Source organism: Oryzias latipes, chromosome 20 (assembly GCF_053564925.1).
Source record: "Oryzias latipes strain Hd-rR chromosome 20, Olatipes_Hd-rR_3.1".
In the NCBI taxonomy this organism is placed as follows: domain Eukaryota; kingdom Metazoa; phylum Chordata; class Actinopteri; order Beloniformes; family Adrianichthyidae; genus Oryzias; species Oryzias latipes.
In genome coordinates, this window is record NC_136256.1 from 10,394,228 (window position 1) to 10,413,996 (window position 19,769).

The 19,769-nt window shown below is 36.7% G+C and overlaps 1 protein-coding gene and 1 long non-coding RNA gene across 6 annotated transcripts in view; one reads left to right on the forward strand and one right to left on the reverse strand.

Annotated features, from left to right (window-relative positions):
* hecw1a (HECT, C2 and WW domain containing E3 ubiquitin protein ligase 1a) overlaps window positions 1-5,345 on the forward strand; it is a 73,353-nt gene extending 68,008 nt beyond the window's left edge. For all 4 annotated transcript variants that reach the window (XM_020712462.3, XM_078938559.1, XM_020712461.3 and 1 more), the window contains 6 exons: window positions 630-728; window positions 829-958; window positions 1,332-1,478; window positions 1,586-1,700; window positions 2,687-2,885; window positions 4,292-5,345. In XM_020712462.3, the coding sequence (XP_020568121.1) occupies window positions 630-728; window positions 829-958; window positions 1,332-1,478; window positions 1,586-1,700; window positions 2,687-2,885; window positions 4,292-4,403 (802 nt within the window). In that variant the 3' untranslated portion in view covers window positions 4,404-5,345. The remainder of the gene's footprint in view (window positions 1-629; window positions 729-828; window positions 959-1,331; window positions 1,479-1,585; window positions 1,701-2,686; window positions 2,886-4,291) is intronic.
* A 5,844-nt stretch (window positions 5,346-11,189) lies between these two features.
* LOC105356649 (uncharacterized) lies at window positions 11,190-13,958 on the reverse strand. 2 transcript variants are annotated; one of them, XR_002872414.2, is made up of 6 exons: window positions 13,837-13,958; window positions 13,529-13,706; window positions 13,287-13,310; window positions 13,027-13,178; window positions 12,288-12,380; window positions 11,190-11,816 (listed from the first exon to the last, which is right to left on the reverse strand). It is a non-coding gene; the product is annotated as an uncharacterized LOC105356649 (long non-coding RNA). The 2 variants fall into 2 exon arrangements; XR_013652154.1 differs by lacking the exons at window positions 13,027-13,178; window positions 13,287-13,310; window positions 13,837-13,958 and having other exon boundaries at window positions 13,529-13,668.
* Window positions 13,959-19,769: the final 5,811 nt, after the last annotated feature.

Here is a 19,769-nt window from a genome sequence, read left to right on the forward strand (position 1 = left end):
TTTCTTTCTTTTCTATATCCTAACCTTTAGCTGAATGTCCACCAGGCTGCGCTGTTGCATTAGTGAGATATTATCCATTATTGTTCAGTCCACTCACTTTGGAGGAAGTAACGTGTCATTTTAAACAAGAAAAAGAATTTCCTTTTAGATTATGTTTGTATATTTTAAATAATCCTCCCTGTTTAGACACAGCTTTAACTCTTTAGAAACCACCCTAAAAGTTACCATTGTTTCTGTATTGTTTCACTTAATCATATCTTTTAAACATATTTTACATTTCAGATGTATTTTATTCAGGCATTTATTGCAATGTCATTCTCCCCTTTGATCAAATTGTACTGATATTTATAGCTAAATAAAAAATGATATGCCTTACTCAGAATTTTAACATTCTGCATTTGTTCAGGTTTGCTGTGAGTTTTGTTATTCTTATTTGGGAAAGTGTTGTGAACTTTGGTCAACTAGTGTTAAGATGGATGAAGTGGTGAAATGTTTCAAGATCCCATGAGTCAACTTCAAACATCACCTCTATGAACATGTATGCCCTATTGTTTGAGTTGATTGTAAAGAGTAGACGTGTAAACACTTAAAAAAATAGTATGTAAACTTTTGAACGTTTGTGTTTCCAGGTTTCGGTTCAGTGGTCGTATTCTGGGCCTGGCTCTGATCCATCAGTACCTGCTGGATGCATTTTTCACCAGACCCTTCTACAAGGCGCTGCTCCGGCTGTAGGTGCACGTCCACACCCAAACGTTTCACTTCTGTTTGTAATGCTTGTTCAGGATTGTGGAGCTGGGAGTTGCATGTGTCAACTTTGTCGTCCTTCAGACCAACAGACCTGTCAGATCTGGAGTACCTGGATGAGGAGTTCCATCAGTCGCTTCAGTGGATGAAGGACAATGACATCACAGACATCCTGGAGCTCACTTTCACAGTGAATGAGGAGGTTTTTGGCCAGGTCAGCACATATTAAAAAAGATCCAGGATGTCATAGATCCACAGACAAATGTAAAGTTTTTTTGTTTGTTTTTTTGTCTTCAAAAGATGTGTCATTGTTTTTTTTTAAGATCATGTGACTCCAAAACAATTTTAATTTTGTTTTCCTGTGTTCAAACCTCATAAACATCAAAATGAATCAGTCTCAGTTTTTAGTAAAGAGCTGTGTGAGAAAACATCAGTTGAATTTAACCAAACCTTGTTTTTAACTTAACACTTAAGAGTTTAAGTTCTGAACCACAGAACACCCCTACTTCTCGAAGTTCGACTTTGATATAATAGTATTCCTGGGCTTCTGGGATTTAACATTTCACTTTGTTGTGTTGTGTTTCCAGGTGACCGAGCGGGAGCTGAAATCTGGAGGCTCCAACCTGCAAGTGACGGAGAAAAACAAGAAGGACTACATAGAGCGAATGGCCAAATGGAGGGTGGAGAGGGGAGTGGTCCAACAGACTGAGGCGCTGGTTCGAGGCTTTTATGAGGTGAGTTCCGATTCCCTGATAGGACGGCAACTCTGAAGAGTTTTGCCTGCTTCTGTCGTAAAAAGAAGAGGATCTCTGCATGATTTTATCGTTTCTGTTGGCCTCAGGTGGTGGACTCCAGGCTTGTATCTGTTTTTGATGCGCGGGAGCTGGAGCTGGTCATTGCTGGGACAGTGGAGATAGACTTGAATGACTGGAGGAGCAACACGGAGTACAGAGGAGGTGTGTCTTACCAGGCATGAATGCCGCACGCACTGGGTGTGCATGTGATATGGAATTCCCCCGTAGGATGTCCACACAAACTACGGTCTATCTGTCCCATTTTGTAATTACTAAATGCCAGGCTGGACGCACGGAGCGTGGTCTTATCACTTGAACAGCACGAACGGGGTTTCTGTACAGTGTGGTTTCGGGTGTTGACAAAATGAAAAATCCATGCCTGCATCTCAACTACTTTCCTTGGTCCATCGTCATTACGTTGCAAGTCCGTTTCACAAATGTCATTTCGTTTATTTTGTCTCTGATGCGTCTCTAATCCCCCCCCCCCCCCCCCCCCCGACTCCCAGATGAGGCGTTTGTCCTGCCACCTCTGTGTCAAGTAGTTCCTCCCGTTCTCTTCCCTTATCCAAAACTCAAGCAAATCAGGCCCCATGCCTTCTCTTTCCTCTCTAAGTTCTTGGAAGATGAAGGCTTTGTGTCATGAGTGACGTCATGTTTTTGTACTTCCAAAATTACACTTGAAGGTGGCGTCCACGGTGTTGACGTCCGTTATCGCGTGGGCATGTCACCCTAAATATTCAACGCAATTCTATGAATTTTTTTTTAAAGTACATTTTTATTTTGAACCCCTGACCCTTTTCTTTTTTCTCCTGGTGTTTTTTGCTACATTGAAGTGTCAACGGAATGAATTAAAACTCCTGTGTAAAACTTGTGTTGCGTTGTGGAGAGACAAATGTCAGACGTAGATATGACAAAAGTGGTGTTAACATTCCCATTGATTGATAATTGCTCTGTTATTTCGAAGATGCACCACAGACAGGCCAGTGTATATTAGCCTTAAGGCTTCACCCGTTAAATCTTCACATCTGTACATCTTCAGAGTTCAGAAAAACACATTTATGAACTAGTTAAGATCATAAACATGATTGTGCGACACATGCAACACTGTTTCTATTTTTGATCATCACGCCACACGCTCTGATTTTCAGGTTACCATGACGGCCACATAGTGATGCGATGGTTCTGGGCAGCTGTGGAGAGGTTCAACAACGAGCAACGCCTCCGCCTGCTGCAGTTTGTCACAGGGACCTCCAGCGTTCCCTACGAAGGCTTTGCTGCCCTCCGTGGATCCAACGGCCTACGGCGCTTCTGCATCGAGAAATGGGGCAAAGTCACCGCATTACCTAGGTATCTAACCTACAACTGTTGCATCTCTTTGTTTTCTTTTTGCATCCTGTGTTCTTTTTAATATTGTACACAGAATGGCCTATCATGGTTTTTAAGTGGAAACACAAACCGAAGGAGCACCCAGCCTCAGATCCCTCCATCTGCAATAAGAGTTTGTAAAAAATGGAAATTTTTAGTGAAGTCACATGCTGACATACTGTATATTTAAATTGCTGTACTTCACTTATGAGAGTATTTGTGGGGCCTGTAGTTGATTACATCGGTCTGTAAGATCATCCTTCCCCCTTCTACACAAAACTATCATGGGTTCAGCACACGTGATCTATAATGTGTAGTTTTCTGTGTAAAATCTTAGTCGACACAGAAAACTGTGAAAGCTTAATTTTATTTCCGTTTCAATTTGTAAAATTGTGGCGCAGTAGGACATCAAAACACTACTAGAAAAGTGGTTTTATCAAAGTTTTGACTTTAAACTTTGTTTCTTTGTTGTAGCTGTACAAAAACAAGCAGGAAGAGATGCTTTGTATCACTAAACATCATGACGTGTAGAACATACCGCTTTCCTTTTCTGCAGGGCGAGGTCGGTGTAGGCTCTGTAACCGTTACCATGGCAACAGGTGTATAAAATAGTCAGCTTTTTTGAATAACAACTTAAACTTAAAACTATAACGAGCTTAAAGTGGTAAGAATCGATTTAATGCTTTTTTTTCTTAAGTGAACATGGTATAAGTGGAACAATTATGCCCCTTCAAGGTGTCCACTATCAGAAATAATGGACTTCCAGGAAGCCACGGTGCAATGCTATCAGCCATCCGGGTACCACATGACTTTATGATAATGATCACCTCATCAGGCTTTATCCCTTACTTATTAGATAATAGATGGCGTTATGGAACGATCAGATTGTCCTCCATGTTGGTTTTGGGACCCCCCCCCCCGCTGATCGCTTCATCAACACGCCATGTGCCAAAGCTGCGTCCCTGATTAGTTGACACAACAAGTTTTCTTTGCCAAAGTTCAGGTTTTTTAACTCTTGACCCTTTCGCGACAACACCAAAAGCGTGCTGCTGCCAGGCTGACGCGCTGCTGCCAGGCTGACGCGCTGTCCTTTCATAAAAACATAGGATACAATCTTTAACTGATGGACTTAAAAAAAAGCATTAATAATACAAGTAAAAGAAATCAACCCTGGTTTGGTATGATAATAGGATTTAAACTAACCAACTCAAAGACTTTGAATGAATACATAGAAAACATTGAGTATGGAAACTTAACCTTTCCACATATACTGATGTGAATGAACCGTATTAGAGTCCGTATTCAGATTGATTAATAATTTCATTTTTAACTGCGTCAAAAGTCAACTCTTTTGTCTCACCTTGTTTGTGTCATCATTTCCTTTTCAGGGCTCACACCTGTTTCAACCGCCTCGACCTGCCTCCATACCCGTCATACACCATTCTGTATGACAAACTGTTGATCGCTGTGGAGGAAACAAGTACATTTGGCCTGGAGTGAGGAGGACTGATCAAATGCAGCAACCAACATTGTGCTCTTCTTCTGGCTTGGTCAAAAGGCCGGAGAAAAGTGGCCTCTTTTTGGCTGAGGACGTTGTAAAGACTTGTTACCTGTCCAGAACAAAGTATGATGGTGTGGATTTATGTACGTCACTGTCAAGTGTTCGTCTTTCACAGAAACACAAGGGGCTCAGGAGAGTACCCACACTCAAGCCATTCAGCAGGACTACAGTTATTTTTATATCATTATTTACAAGTGTGGCATGTGAAACGCTTCACTGGCTCAAAATGGAGAAGAAGAAAAATGTATATATTTACTCCACGTGTAATCAAAGAAAGTATGCAAAGAGATTTGGGATCATATTTTGCATGAACCAAATTGCATCATCCTTTCAATGGTGAAAATACTTCGTAATGGTGATAAAAAAGCATTTTAAAAACAAAAAGTTGGGAAAAAGCAGGGGAAGTCAAATATTATTAATAATATGTTTTAGTGCTGGAAAATGAACAAAAATGTATATGTAATCCACAAATGAAATTACTAATTTATAAATCAGATTTATAAAAGGTCAAATGGTATAATTATTGCTCAAAAAAAAAATATTATTATACAGTACAAAAAAAATGACATATCTAAAATGCAAAAATACATATTTGAAAGTCTTCTGTCCTTCAGGTTTAAAGGAGAAAAGTATTGATTTTTTTAGATACCAATACAAGCAACATTAAAAAGTGCTTTGACATATCCTTACCAAATGTTTTATTCAATTTACATCTCTATTAGAGTTCATGACGTCTAATGAATACATCTTTAGGTGGTCTGTCTGACGGTTTATATCACTGCGTCAAAGGAACAATCAAGAATCCATTTTTAAAAGGGTGTTTTACAAACATTTGCTGCATCTCAAAAAAGAAAAGAAAGAAATGTAGTTGAACTTCAAAAGTGCAAACAAATTATTGAAAAAAATGAAACCTGTTAGCTTCTGGATTTGATTGCATTGATGGGTTTCAAACAAACACATCAAAAAAAAAAAATTTAGAACCTTCTTTTCATTTTGTAAACAAAATGAAAAGCAACCTAGAACACACTACTGTCAAATGATTTAGTGCCCTATCCAAATTTTAGATGCATAAAAACACCTGACATTCAGACTGCTTTGACCATCATCCATTTGATTTCAGTAAAATAATATATCATTCTTTAATATAAAGACTGCTGTGCGACTAGTCCAGATGTGAGCTACTAAATATTTCTCAGTCAGTTGACAGTGCCCAGAAATGTTGGCCAATTCCAAGCTTCCAACTTTGTGGGAACAGTTGGACCTTCCTGCTCCAACATGAATCCATACAACCACAGAAAGAAGGTCCACAAATACAAGGATGAGTTTTTTTTGTGGAAAAATTTAACCAGCCAGAGCAGAACCCAAGAAGATTCAAACATTCTGTGAACACACTTCTAAATCCTTCGGAAAGTGAAGACTAGATGCTGTTATTGCTGTTGAAACAAACCAAAATAACTGTAAAGTCTATGGATTACCAATAAGCTTTGAATTTAGTTTTAATGCAACTTGCAATCTAGCGTAGAGCTCTGAGAAACTGGTGAAGGAGCTTGGTTATCTCCAGTTAGATCAGTCATTCATTCATGTTCTGTTGTCATATTTTACATTTAGGACACAAATTCAAACCAAATAACATTAAATCATGCTTTTTAAGGATTGTTTCTGTACAACCTCAAAACAGTAAAACGTTATGTACCATCCAAATACTTTATACAACATATACAATAAAGTTGAAGGCAAAAGAATTGTCTTTTTCATATTAAATAAAGGATGTAATTATGGAATTTATCATTTATTTGCATTTCCTGGGCAACCATGGATCCATATGTAACAAAAACCTTATATCTGTTGGTCTACAGTTAAAAAAAGGAAAAGAACCCAAGCTATACCAACTAAACTAAAAAGAAAAGAAAAAAAGGAAACATAGTGTTCAAATATACTTTGTAAACCATTAATTATCAAGAATATATGTTAATTGTTGCCTAAAACTTGTTCAAATGATTGACAGTTGGCTCTATTAAATCTCAACTTTACTCACTGCAGTTGAAGTCAAGTCTTCCAGCACACATTTTCTCACAATCTACATCCAGGCATCCTTCCCTCTCCTTTGTGCAGGCTTGTATACATGCCACCTTTAGACATCTGAAAATTTACATTTGCTGCTAAATAAAATGGAAATTTTAAGGAAATTATAAAAAAATAAGACCATCTACCTTAAATTTCCGTGACTGAGACATCAACCAGTGGATAAACCACAGAAAAATATCCAAATGTCAAAACCTTTCCTCTACCATGTTTCCCGGTTCCTTTTGTTCAGCAGCAGCATTCCCAGCTCTTCACGTGAATCTCCATTTCTGTACGGAATTTGTACCTCAGACATTTACTGCATCAAGTGTGGCCTACAGGGTTGATATTTTCTGAGCTTTGTATGCAGAAAATCCATATTTCCAAGGGGTTTGGATCATTGCAGCCCAGCAGTTATTGGAGCTTAAGGTTAATAAGAGTTATCATTTTAAGTGAGACATCTTAACTGTAAGGAGCATTGTTAAAATATAACATATCGACAGTAGTTTAGGCAAAGTCTTGGCTTTGATGATTTAACCCTTTACCATGGAGATGTTGCCGGCGGCATCTAAACAACAAGCTCTTTGACAAAATCGTGAATCTTCAACCATTTATGAATAAAAGCCACTTTTCTAAGTGACAGAATTAGCTGACCTATGTTGATTAACATAAACACTTAACCGGCATATACAGTCAAAATACATGATTTTAGCCAAAATGTCAGTTTAACCAAACAGAATTCGATTTACGATGTGAAATAAATTGCCTGTCATCCAGTCCATAAAGATAGAGTCCACATTAGGGTAAACAAAAATCTGCTCTAAATCATTAAAAACTAAAACAAGCAATGTGTGATCGATATTTTGTGGTTTCAGGTGTTATCTGAAAGCTTTTATTAAGAAAAAACTAGACATCCCAATCTAGAACCCTGTGGAACATCATGTTTGATTTAAAGATATTTTAAAAAGTCCTCTTGATTGACAAACTAAAGAAGATTTGTTTGGAAAAAGTCTAAAGAAGTTATAATCAAATTAAAGACATTTATAACATAAATCTTTTTCAGGACTGACTACTGTAGTGCTAGAAAACAAAACCAGTTATTACTGTATGGTTAGTACTTTACTGTTACTTTACAAACAACAAACTCGTAAAGCTAGCATTAGCTCTTTAAAGCGCTTCCTACACTAAAGAAGTCATGTTGTTACAAAAGCAGCCATTATCAGGATTGTTAGTGTAGCATCAAGAACAAAGAGGTTGTTGGGCTAAAAAGGTAGCTGAAACTGAACAAATAAAGTAGACAGTCCAACCCAAAAAGGGAAAATCTCAATTTGAACTAACAAAATTAACATTTTAACTCAGAAGATGTCACCAGTGACATCTAAATAAATCACACACGCTAAGAGAACTTTTTGACCATTTATGGAATAACCGTAATTCCTAATAATGGATTCTGAGCCAGAAAGAAAGCAACTTTACGTTTCTAAAGTGTTGCATAATGGTGCAACACTGCTTTTCTCTGCGTCAGAATCAACTGATTTACATTGATTGCTGAACCACTTCACTACTGTAACGTGTGCATCAGAATCCGCTGGAACTACGTTCATTGCATAAACGGTTGGTTAGTTAATGTAGTCAAAAGAATGTCAACACCGGACCATTGATTGGTTAACTAACTTATTTGGTCATATTGACACAAAAACTAATATATTGTTTGAAATAAAAGTTATGAATAAAGGTGAACACATCATTTATCTTTAAGTCAAATCCTTACAAATACATGTTAGTTTAACCAAGCAAACTATCTGTATTTCCTAAATTTAATGTGAGGTGGGACAAACACCATTCAGTTCATTTGATCAGTAAAATCCACACATGTGGGAGATCGTCGGTGAAGATGTGAAGAATGGCAATTTTCTTTTTGTTCAACCTTATTCTGTCTGTTGTCTTAACCTGTCCACTAATGACAATCTTTTCGGGAGTTGATCCATGGCAGTTTCCCGGCACTGTGGGTGACTGGAAAATGCTGTCCTTGAATGTTATAGGGATTTAACCCTTGTGCTATCTTAGATGACCCTACCCTTACATTGAAATGTTCTACCTACCATGACAAGGGTGGATAAAGGTGGAAAGATTTCATGTAATCCATGGACACCAGTGAAGATCACAAATCATTGAAGAAAAAAGGTTAAGCGCACTGTCTAGTGGGTCTAGATGACCCAACTCCTAATGTTAAAGTGCCTATGATAGCACAAGGGTCAAGGATTTATGGGAAATCATCTGACATCATTGTTGTTGTCCTGGTGGAGGTGGGGGATATGGTGCTTTTTTTGTGTTGTAGTTTTAGAAAGTGTTTCAAAAACAAAGTTATTCAGTATCAAGAAAACAGAAAATGTTATGATTTTTTTTCTCGGAACAGTGAAAGACGGCACGCATTCATTATGGCCATTACAAATTTAGGAGTCAATTTTATCAGATAATGTCTTCCTATCTTCCCAGCAGTCATGTTCTGGTTTCTAAATGGCTGGGTGAGTAGGGCTTAACCCCCCAAGTGTAAATTAACATGGATTATATTGCAATTCTGTTACATTCACCATTTCATGAATGTTTTGTTTCTGTGCAGATTTTTGATAAAGTGATAACGATCAGCTCTCAAGCTTTGCCTTTAATTCTGACGCCTTTACGTTTGGATGATGGTGACTCCTCAGTGTCATTCTACTTGAAAATTTGAATTGGAGTGTTCACTGGCATTGACTAGGTAATGTTTTTTAAAGAACTTTAATGTCAAAAAAATGGACAGAGGCTGTTACTTTTTAAAGTGAAATCACTGAAGCATGAGCATGTAGTTTTTACTTGTTAATGGCTGTGGTGGTGTCTAACACCCATGTATATAATTTTGAAATCTGGACGGCTACATCTTCAGACGGTGCAGCCATCTAAAATGTGGATATGAATCTCAATAAAACTAGCTCCTTGCTACTACACCAACTCTCACTGAATGCACTAAAAAAGAAAGACGTTAAAAAAGCAAACGTTAACAAGTTTTAGGAGTTAAATAAATGTAATCATTCAAACAACTCTGAACATTTGTCGTTTCAACAGGAAAAACACTGTTCAAAGTTTGATGAGTGCAATGTATAATGTCATCATCTGATAATGTCAATAAGAGGAACATGAAGCTACTTAGCTTTCCAATTGCGTCCATGTCATCCCAAGGAGTGTAGATAATAGAGGACAGAATTACTAAATACAGACTTTTGGAGAAATAAACCTTTGGGCACTGATTACTGACAAAGGAGTCGGAAACTATATCTGCACGGGTTCATTACTAATCGCCATGATTCCGACTGATGTCTATACTATCTTTATACACTCAAAGAAATGAAACATTAGATTTAAATAAAAAAGTATCGTCAACCGGTCCCACAAAACAATTTTGTTTAAATCTGAGACAGACTGAATGACTAAAATTCAACATACTATCTTGAATAAGCGCTACATTACACAGTTATTGTAAGTTTACATAGTGCTATTATGTAAAATTTACTCAACATTGTTGCATTGGATTTATTAATCATTATATTGAATTTACTCAACATTGTTGCGTTGGATTTATTAATCATTATATTGAATTTACTCAACATTGTTGCGTTGGATTTATTAATCATTATATTGAATTTACTCAACATTGTTGCGTTGGATTTATTACCGTATTTTCCGGACTATAAGTCGCACCGGAGTATAAGTCGCACCAGCCCAAAAATGCATTATAAAGTAGAAAAAAACACAGATAAGTCGCACTGGACTATATGTCGCATTTTAACTTTCACAACCTCATATGACACAATCATAGCAGACTTCACAGTAATTCTTTCCCATACTTATTTATTTATTCCTTTCATGAAGCATCATTGGCCAACTAATACTCTGTTTTCATCCTGTATTTGTAGAAACAGTTGTCATTTTTATTGCATTTCTGAATCTATGAAATCATTGGAAAATAGAATATTATGTTTTTAGCCTTCAAGATCTTATTGTAAAAAAAGGTTTGCTGATTCTCTGAGTCACTTAAACTCTTAACACTTAAAATACCTCATACATCAAATTGACCCAGGAACATCATCTCTGTTCCTCACAAATGAACATAACAGGAGGGTTAACAATGTATTTATTTCAATTTAGTTTTAATATAAGTCGCTGCGGAGTATAAGTCACACCCCTTGCCAAACTACGAAAAAAAGGGCGACTTATAGTCCGGAAAATACGGTAATCATTATATTGAATTTACTCAACATTGTTGCGTTGGATTTAGTAATAATATTGAATTTACTCAACATTGTTGCGTTGGATTTATTAATCATTATATTTAATTTACTCAACATTGTTGCATTGAATTAAGCAATCAGATTGAATTTACTTAACATTATTAAGTAAAAGTTATTAATTTTTATATTGGATTTATTCAAAATTCTTCCATTCCATTTATTAACTGTTATGTTGAATTTACTCATTATTGCGTTAAATGTATTGTTTTATTCATAATCAAGTGTCGATATTTAGTTATGTTAAATTTATGAATCATGTTGAGTTTTTTTGTTCCATTTACTAAAATCCCTCACGTTAACAATACTAAATTTAATTGTAATAATAATAATTTTAATAATAACTTTAATCATTTGACATTCACATTTTTTATTTATAACAAATTTAAGGGCAAACACAAGTCAACTCTCAAACGGACCTAACAAAGTGCCTTTTTGAGTTTGTGTCGTCTTAAGTGCGTGTCCGTCTTTGTTGCCTTTTCCCGTTATTTCCCTTTATGTGTAGACACATGTAAACAACAAAATAATACAAAATACCAAAGTGCATTGGTGAGGTGTTAAAACAATTAACAATCAGAAACAGTAACACGTTAACTGAACTCCAACTGTGAGAAATCCAAAGCATTATGCTTTAGGAACTTTGTGAACTTTCCTTTACTCATATAGTTTACCTTTGAGGACCTGTAACTTGGGTGACAGTTTTTGTCCATCCATGTCCATCAATACTTTCTGAATGAATTCAAACGTGTATTTCAGCTTACTGGGGAACTCCAAATTAAGGCAGTAGATGAGCCCCAGGAGGAGAGCGCAACCATACGCCACGTCCTTTACACCTTGCAGCACTTCCACCCCCTCTATGAAAATGTTCACCTCCGCGGGGTCATCTGTGGGCTTAGCTCCTTCATGTTGAATGAAGTGGATCACCATGTCGAGTTGCTCATTCATTGCCTGCTCCACTTCAAGATCAGCATCCTAAAGCAGGGATTTAAAATAAATTACTTATGAAGATGTGTTTAGGTGTGTTTCAGATAGTCTTACTGTCACGTTATATATATAAAAAAATTGATTAAAGTTCAAATTTTTTTATGGCATTTACCAACAACCCAAATACAAAATCAACTACAATAATAAAAAACCACAACTAGAAAATACTTGTATATAAGAAGCTTAACCTACATCATGACTTTTTTCAGCCTAGATAAAAATAATACTCCTAATATTTACCCAAGATCTGGACTAAAAACCTGTAAGAAATATTGTAAATTGCTGGATGATTGTGCACCAAACCTTGTAAGCACGCTTTAAATTCCGAGCTTTCTAGGAAAATTTGAGTTTTATTTGTTTATGGAGCTAAATACAAAACCTGTATGAAGATAGTCTTAACATTTTTAAGTGAAGAAATGTTACACCCAAGGATTCATGTCACACAAATTTGACACTTACCAGGGACTCCTTTATCAGGTCATCAGGACTTTCATTGAGGTAAAGACAAACCGCTTTCAGGATGCATTCTCTTCATTTTTCAACAGATGTGTTCTGTGAAAACACACACAAAAAAAGAAACTTTCACAAACTACGGTAATCTCTGTGCACAGGTTGCCTGCACTTTATTTTCCAGAAATGGGAAATGGAAAAATTAAACCAGAACAGAGTGAAACACCCATTATCGCATTGCCCATACACAAAAGTGAGTAAGATTAAAAATCAGGGTATGTGTGGTTAAGCCAGTGAGAAAATAAATGGAGAGACATGGTGAATACTACGTTATAAGCTTAATGTGAAATAAGTGTAAAATGGCGACCCAGTGCCTAAAGTACTGTATTTTCATGATTAAAAGTCGCACTTAAGTCTTAAGTTTTCTACAAAATGTAGTGGGCGCCCTATGAGGCGGTGCTCCTAATCACCCATAACTGAAACTGCGCCCTATAACCCAGTGGGCCCTATGGTGGTGAAAATACGGTAAACAATAGTACCCATTTATATTTAAAACAGCATTAAGTTTTTGTTACCCTTCCAAGATGGGAATGGCGTCTATGTAATTTCAGATGTTGCTAAATTATGCACAAGACAGAAAAAATGTTTAAGTGAACGTGGACAATTCTATTAAGTTTTTCAGAACACTTAGGCTAGGGTAGAAATTGATTTTATAATCTGGATCAGTGTAAATGATTTCAGTAAGTACCAAACTTTCCCATGGCTGCCAGGATTCTTGTTATCTTTAGTCCTGATGTTCCCCCCTTCTTCTGGAAGGTCTTTACCAACAGATCTGAATAATGATCTAGCTGGAACATGAAGGTGGACACCAGTGGTAATGGGGGTGAACTCGGCAATTACCTGAAACACGGAGTAATTCAATCTCAAACGGAATACCAGTATACAGATTACCATAGAAGTGTCACAGTGTGATGCTCATGTCCTTAAACAAAATATAGTAGCTCATACCTTTAGATACAATTGCAGAACACTCTTTGCATGTCCACATGATTTAGACAAGAAAAAGACGATAAAAGATTAGTGTGTGAATCTATCTATATATATCTATCATCGATGATATATATATATATATATATATATATATATATATATATATCAAGCGATAAAAATTTGAATACATTTTATCTTAAAGTTGTTTTTTGCTGATATCCTAAACTCAAAATATAGGCCACCGCTATGTGCCTGCTTACCATGAGAGAACTAACCAGGCTTGTTTGAGGAGGGTGAGGGAGAACGGTGGGAGCAGGTGTGCAGAGTTCTTTGAAGTGAGGCAGGATCCGCCCACCTCCATTTTGGGTTCGGGTTGACGCTGAGCAGAGGAGGAGTTAACCCGCGCGCACAGAAACTGACGTGTTCCCGGTTTTCTTCCTTCAATACGGGGTCAACAAACACTCAGTTCTAACGCACAATTAACCAGCGTTACAAATAATTTCTGCCGTTAAAAACATTTGCGTTAACGCGGTAATGACGCGTAAAAGGCAAAACTCTTAAAACTTACGGTGAACTCAGCAGCACAAGATGAAAGAGCTACACACATGCACTGCTACGCTCTGGCCTCCTCCCCTTCCTAAACTGGCGCGAGCGCAGACATGAGCGTCTCGGCGGGAACTCGGACTTAACATTAGTTCCGCCTCGGCACAAAGTTTATGCATTGGGGGACGAGGGGATAAACAAAATAACCTCCAAAACGAAGCGTTACAAAAGTGATCCAAACAGAATTTGCCCTACCGAAACGGTTCGATCAACTACGTGTACCGTTAGTATTTAGCTAACGTTTCAAAATGTTCCCGCCCTCGTTTTTTATTCCAGAAATTCAACAGTGCTTGTCAGTCTCTTGATTATTAATCCCCAATGTAAAAATTTTATGTATCGTTTTCTTTTGTATGTTTGTTACACTTAAAGTACTTACCAGAAACTCGATGAAAATTCTTGAGCAAACTATTAGATGAGGAGTCGAGAAATGGCGGCCGCTGTCTTCTTGCTGAATTTATTGCGTAATGCGCATGCGTCAGATGAACGGAAAGCTTGTTGGGACAAGTCCTTTTAAAAATTGACAGTGTTAAATAAATGTTATTAAACATTTTTAAATATTACCCAAATTGCTATTGTTATTTAAATACAATGTAACACCCTTGTTTATATCACTGAAAGTGAATTGATTTAATATTTTCGACATAAATACTTTACATAAATAATACTACAGCACTTTTTCATTTCTCTGAGTGTAGTTGTCTTCTAAACACTTGCACATAGTAAGACTCCGTGAATATGTGTGGGCCTGTCTCTTAAAGCTCCACTCCCATCATCAGTGTTTTTATTTGATTTTTTTTTAGCTTGTCGTATTTTTTCTTTTAAGCATATGTCTGAAATAAAATATGGTCATCATCTTCGAATTTTGACTATGATTATGCCGTTTTTAGCCAAAAAAAAAAACCCTGTGTTGTTTTCCAGGATGCAGTAAGCCCACTCCCATTTCCCATCATCCATCTATTAACATGCTGTCCTGCTAGCTGACAGACCCTCACACTCTCATCTAACATTACCAGTGTACCAGAAATGGCAAGCAATATCAATGCCGTACAGTTTTAAAACCAGATACAAGCTCAGACGAGGAAAATGGATCGATTTCTCTGTAGGTGGATACATCAAAATTGGGTGGATCAGGGAGCTTGTGGTAACTTTTTTCCAGCTGCAGTTTTTAGCCTGCTCCTTATACACAACAATTTGAAGAAAAAAAATCAAACTCAGAAATTCCACCTTAATCATATGTTTCTTTTTATAGGTTTATTTTATATATTTTATATATTTACTCTTTTTATATATTTTATATTATTATATATATTATTTTCACTGTTGCCACCTGGCCAAGCCTGGTGGTGCGCCCAGAGGCACCCATTGGGGAGGGGGTAATGTGGGGTATTAGGGGTGGGGTCTTACTTATGTTTCAATTTTGTTGTTACCTTCTGTTTCCGGCTCCTCTCGTCGCCGGGGTTTTTTCCTTCCAGTCACTTTTCTCTCCCACCTGTCATCATAATGTGGGCACCTGAGTTTGATTATCTCATCCGTCATCCTCCACTTGTTGCGAGATTGTTTTGTGTTTCTTCTCGAGTGTCACAAGCATCTAGTCTTGTTTTCAGTGATCAGTGCTGTAATTAACACTTTTGTATTGGAATTCCCTGCATCCTGCGTTTGTGTCTGCCACAGGATCCTGACAAATGTTTCATATTGGTTGTCTCAACATCTTTCACAACAGCTGCCTTCTCCTACCCAAACTGCAAAAGGTGGACCCTCAATGTTTGTTATTATTTTATTTTTTTCTATTATTTTTTTCATTCTAATTATAAAAACTAGAGTTCAATAGTGATCAATTTTTAACGTCAAGATATATAAATAAAACATTATACAAAAATTAAAATAGTCAAATATAAAATACTGCTAGTATGTGTGACTTTTCTAAACATAATAATAACACTGGACCATCCATCCATCCATCCATCTGCTATCAGTACCTGTTTTATCCTCTGTTGGATCACAAGCAAATAAGATTCTGATTAAAACTGCAGATTTCACATCTATTTCCCTGAAGTTGTTGTGGCTAAACTAATCCTCACAGTGAAAATATATAATTAAGAGATTTAGTTAAGTAATTTGAACAAGGTTAGACGTTAAAAGAGACAACAGTCTAAACTACACTTTAATATAACTAGTAATTTGTAAAAGTAATCATAACTATCTAGATTCCATTGAGACCAGAAGGATTTGAGCTGTTAGTCAACTTGTTACTTAATACTTAAAAATGACCCATGAGAACTTCTGTTTCTACTTACAACATGTTTTATCAGATGGTCTACACCCGAGCCCCGACATCTACGCTGCTTCCTCTTTTATTGCTGTGCAGAAAGAGGAAATGCATCTTGGGAACCCCTGTGCTTCTTGTGTGTAAGATATTCACACCTTTATGGAGAAGTAGTCTTAATGACTTTAAGAGGATTTAAAAGATGACTTCCTGTGTCACAATCACAGCAGGAAAAAAAATATACATTTTGATTAACATCTATGTCTATGCCACACTAGCTTTAAAACAGAGAAATTGCTTTTTGAGCTTCTTCTGAGAAACTGAAGACCAAACCTTCTTGTTTCTCTGTTTCAGCTGCAGACTCAGCAGAAAACATTTACTTTTAGTCTTTAGATTTTCCCTTTATATGCTTTTTTATAAACTATGGTGAAATGTTATAGGACTAATACTAATACTGAGGTCTTATTTATAATTGACAAAAAACAAGCAGGTGATATTTGGAGATAAACTAAGATGTTTATAAAAAATAAATTATAATAGATTTTTTTTAAGATACAAATAACCAAAAGTAGTCACTTGTTTGAAATAAGAATAAGTAACACATCACATCTTTATTTATGAAGGTTCTAGGATGTTAGAATATTAGGCAGTGGGATGGTTTTCATTGTTGCCACACAGGAAAAAGGCTCTGGTTCAAATACTAACTGAGTCCTTTCTGTGTGGAGTCTTCATGGTTTCCATCTTCTTGTTTGGGTTTTATTCAGACGTTCTGGCTACTTCCCAAAGACCAAAATCCTGCTTCATGTTGGTCCTTAAAAAAATCTGTTAGGAATGAATGTGACTGTGTGGTTGTCTGTGTCTGAGGTCTCCTAATGGAATCTAAAACTGAGTACTTTGTATAGAAATAATTGGGTATAGAAAGTTGGTGGATAAACTTGTGTAAAACTGTTTCTACATCTTTTGAACTAAAAAGAGAAGTGAAGAAATTGGACAAGAAAGAAAAAAAGATCAACCTCAAAGAAGAAGTTGAATTTATCAGCATTTTAAAGCAACTGTAGCTGCTTTGTTTCTTAGTTAAAATTCTTTGTTTTGTAAAACACTAAAAAATACATAATTTATTCAAAAACTTTAACTGAGCTTCAACAGAGATCACTGAAAACAGTTTGTTCAAAATTATTTGTTCTTAAGAGTAAATGAACCATCAAAGCTGTAATGACCTAAAGAGGATTTAGAAGATGACTTCCTCTGTCACAGTCACAGCAGGAAAAAAACATACATTTTGATAAACATCTATTTCTACGCCACACTGGCTTTTTAACAGAGAAGTTGCTTTTTGAGCTTCTTCAAGCAACTGAAGACAAAACCTTGTGGTTTCTCTGTTTCAGCTGCAGACTCATCCGGTAAGAAAACATTTACTTTTAGTCTTTAGATTTTCTCTTTCTATGCTTTTGTTATAAACTATGGTGTAATGTTATAAGACTATTACTAATATCAAAGTCTTATTTATATTGAAAAAAAGAAAAAACACCAACAGGTGATGTTTGGAGATAAACTAAAATGTATATTAAAAAATAAATCATAATATCTTTTTAATACAAATAACCAAAAGTAGTCACTTGTTAGGGCCCGAGCACGGAGTGCAAGGACCCTATTGTATCTGTTAGGTTTATTTATTAGGGCCCGAGCACGGAGTGCAAGGACCCTATTGTATCTGTTAGGTTTATTAGGGCCCGAGCACGGAGTGCAAGGACCCTATTGTATCTGTTAGGTTTATTATTAGGGCCCGAGCACGGAGTGCAAGGACCCTATTGTATCTGTTAGGTTTATTATTAGGGCCCGAGCACGGAGTGCAAGGACCCTATTGTATCTGTTAGGTTTATTATTATTATTATTCTTCCGACTTTTCCGTCGCCTTTTTGAGGCCTTTAACATACCCCAAAACTCACCAAATTTTGTATACACATCAGGAGTCGCGAAAAATTTCATATTTTATAGGAGAACGGCATAGGTAAACAAAAATGGCTCGATAGCGCCACCTGCAAAATTTGTTTTCGCGAGCACCTCCATATGCTTTATAGTACAAACCTGATTTTAACAGGGCATGTTCATCGGATAGAAACCTACAAAAAAGTCTCTTGGGACCAAGCTGTCAGTCGCACAGGAAGTCTGATATTTTGATGACAATATGTCATTTTTGCTGTATTTTGGTCATTTGCAGGCCTCGCTCTAGAACGAACTCCTCCTAGAGATTTGAGAGTAATGACTCCAAACTTTGATTTTGTAAACTAAACACATGTCCGATGTTAAATTGCAAAGCTTTTAAGTTTTTATGGATGTTTGTGACCATGGCGGCGCGTCAAAATTGGAGGTCGTTTCGAAAACACGCCATGAAAAGAAAAATGGCCATTACTCAGCCATGCATAATCCAATCTGATCCAAAATTGTTGTGCATGATTGTAGTCTGACTCTGAACACATCTGCAGTGAAAAAATCTGGAAAAAGTGTAGCGCCACCTGCTGGCAAGATGAAATGACATGTTTTACTTGGAGCATCACTGCTCTGAGTAGGATGAGCCGACACACCTGAAAATGACGTCCACCTGTTGAAAAGCCATTGAAGTTTACTCTGACAAAAAACCATAACTTTCAATGCGGGGGTGTGGTCGTGACAGAGCGGCAAAGTTGGGCATCTCGCTATGCACACAAAAGTTGCTCTCACGTGCACATTCCTTGTCCAATCTCACTGAAATTCAATGGATATGATGAAGCTTCTATTCTGAACCCATGGATATGACAATCTTGGACGAGCTCTATAGCGCCACCTAGTTATTGCATTGGGCACATTCTGCCCTGTATTTTCTCTTTGCTTTGTCCGATGTGCATGAAATTAAAACTGGAGATACTCAGAAGGGTCCTCTCTCATCATGTAAAGTTTCATGGGTGTACACCTGACGGTGCCTGCGTAACAGGAAGTGGTCGATTATGTGCACCCAAATAATAGAAATTTATTATAAATCAGCCGTTTGTCTCAGGAAGCTGAGATTTCAGAATTAGATGCCTTTAATAACCTCCAGCTTTGATATGTAACACTATAGGGTCTACGAGAAACTTCATCACTTGATTTTTTTAATGAAATTTTGGACTGAACAAAGATTTTTAGCATAAATTCTGTTTAGGTTATCAGCACCAAGAATTCAACTTTCATAGGCATTTATGTGCTACTGCTTCCTAAAAAAATTCAGAATGATTGAAGTTACAGGTGACATCTTAGAGAGCATTACATCCAAAAAGGTCCGAAAACGTCTTTTTAGGCAAAACTACAAACACCTATTTTTTTTCATAACTTAATCATCATATATCAACACCATTTATTTTTTTAAATGTAGGGATCTGTGTTTGCTGCCTTCCATATTTTTTTCAGAAGTCCAGGTGAAACAGATGATTTTTAAAAAATCCTGATTCATCCCAAAACCTGTGCTTTTTCCGTCTGGACTCCAAACAAGTGTGTTTTAAAATTACTTATGCTTCAAATATCCACACCAAGTTTCACACGCATATAGCTGAACATGTCTAAATGCTTCTTGAATATTCTTTACAGATATAAAATGAACTGGTCAACTGTAGGATGTCATTTCC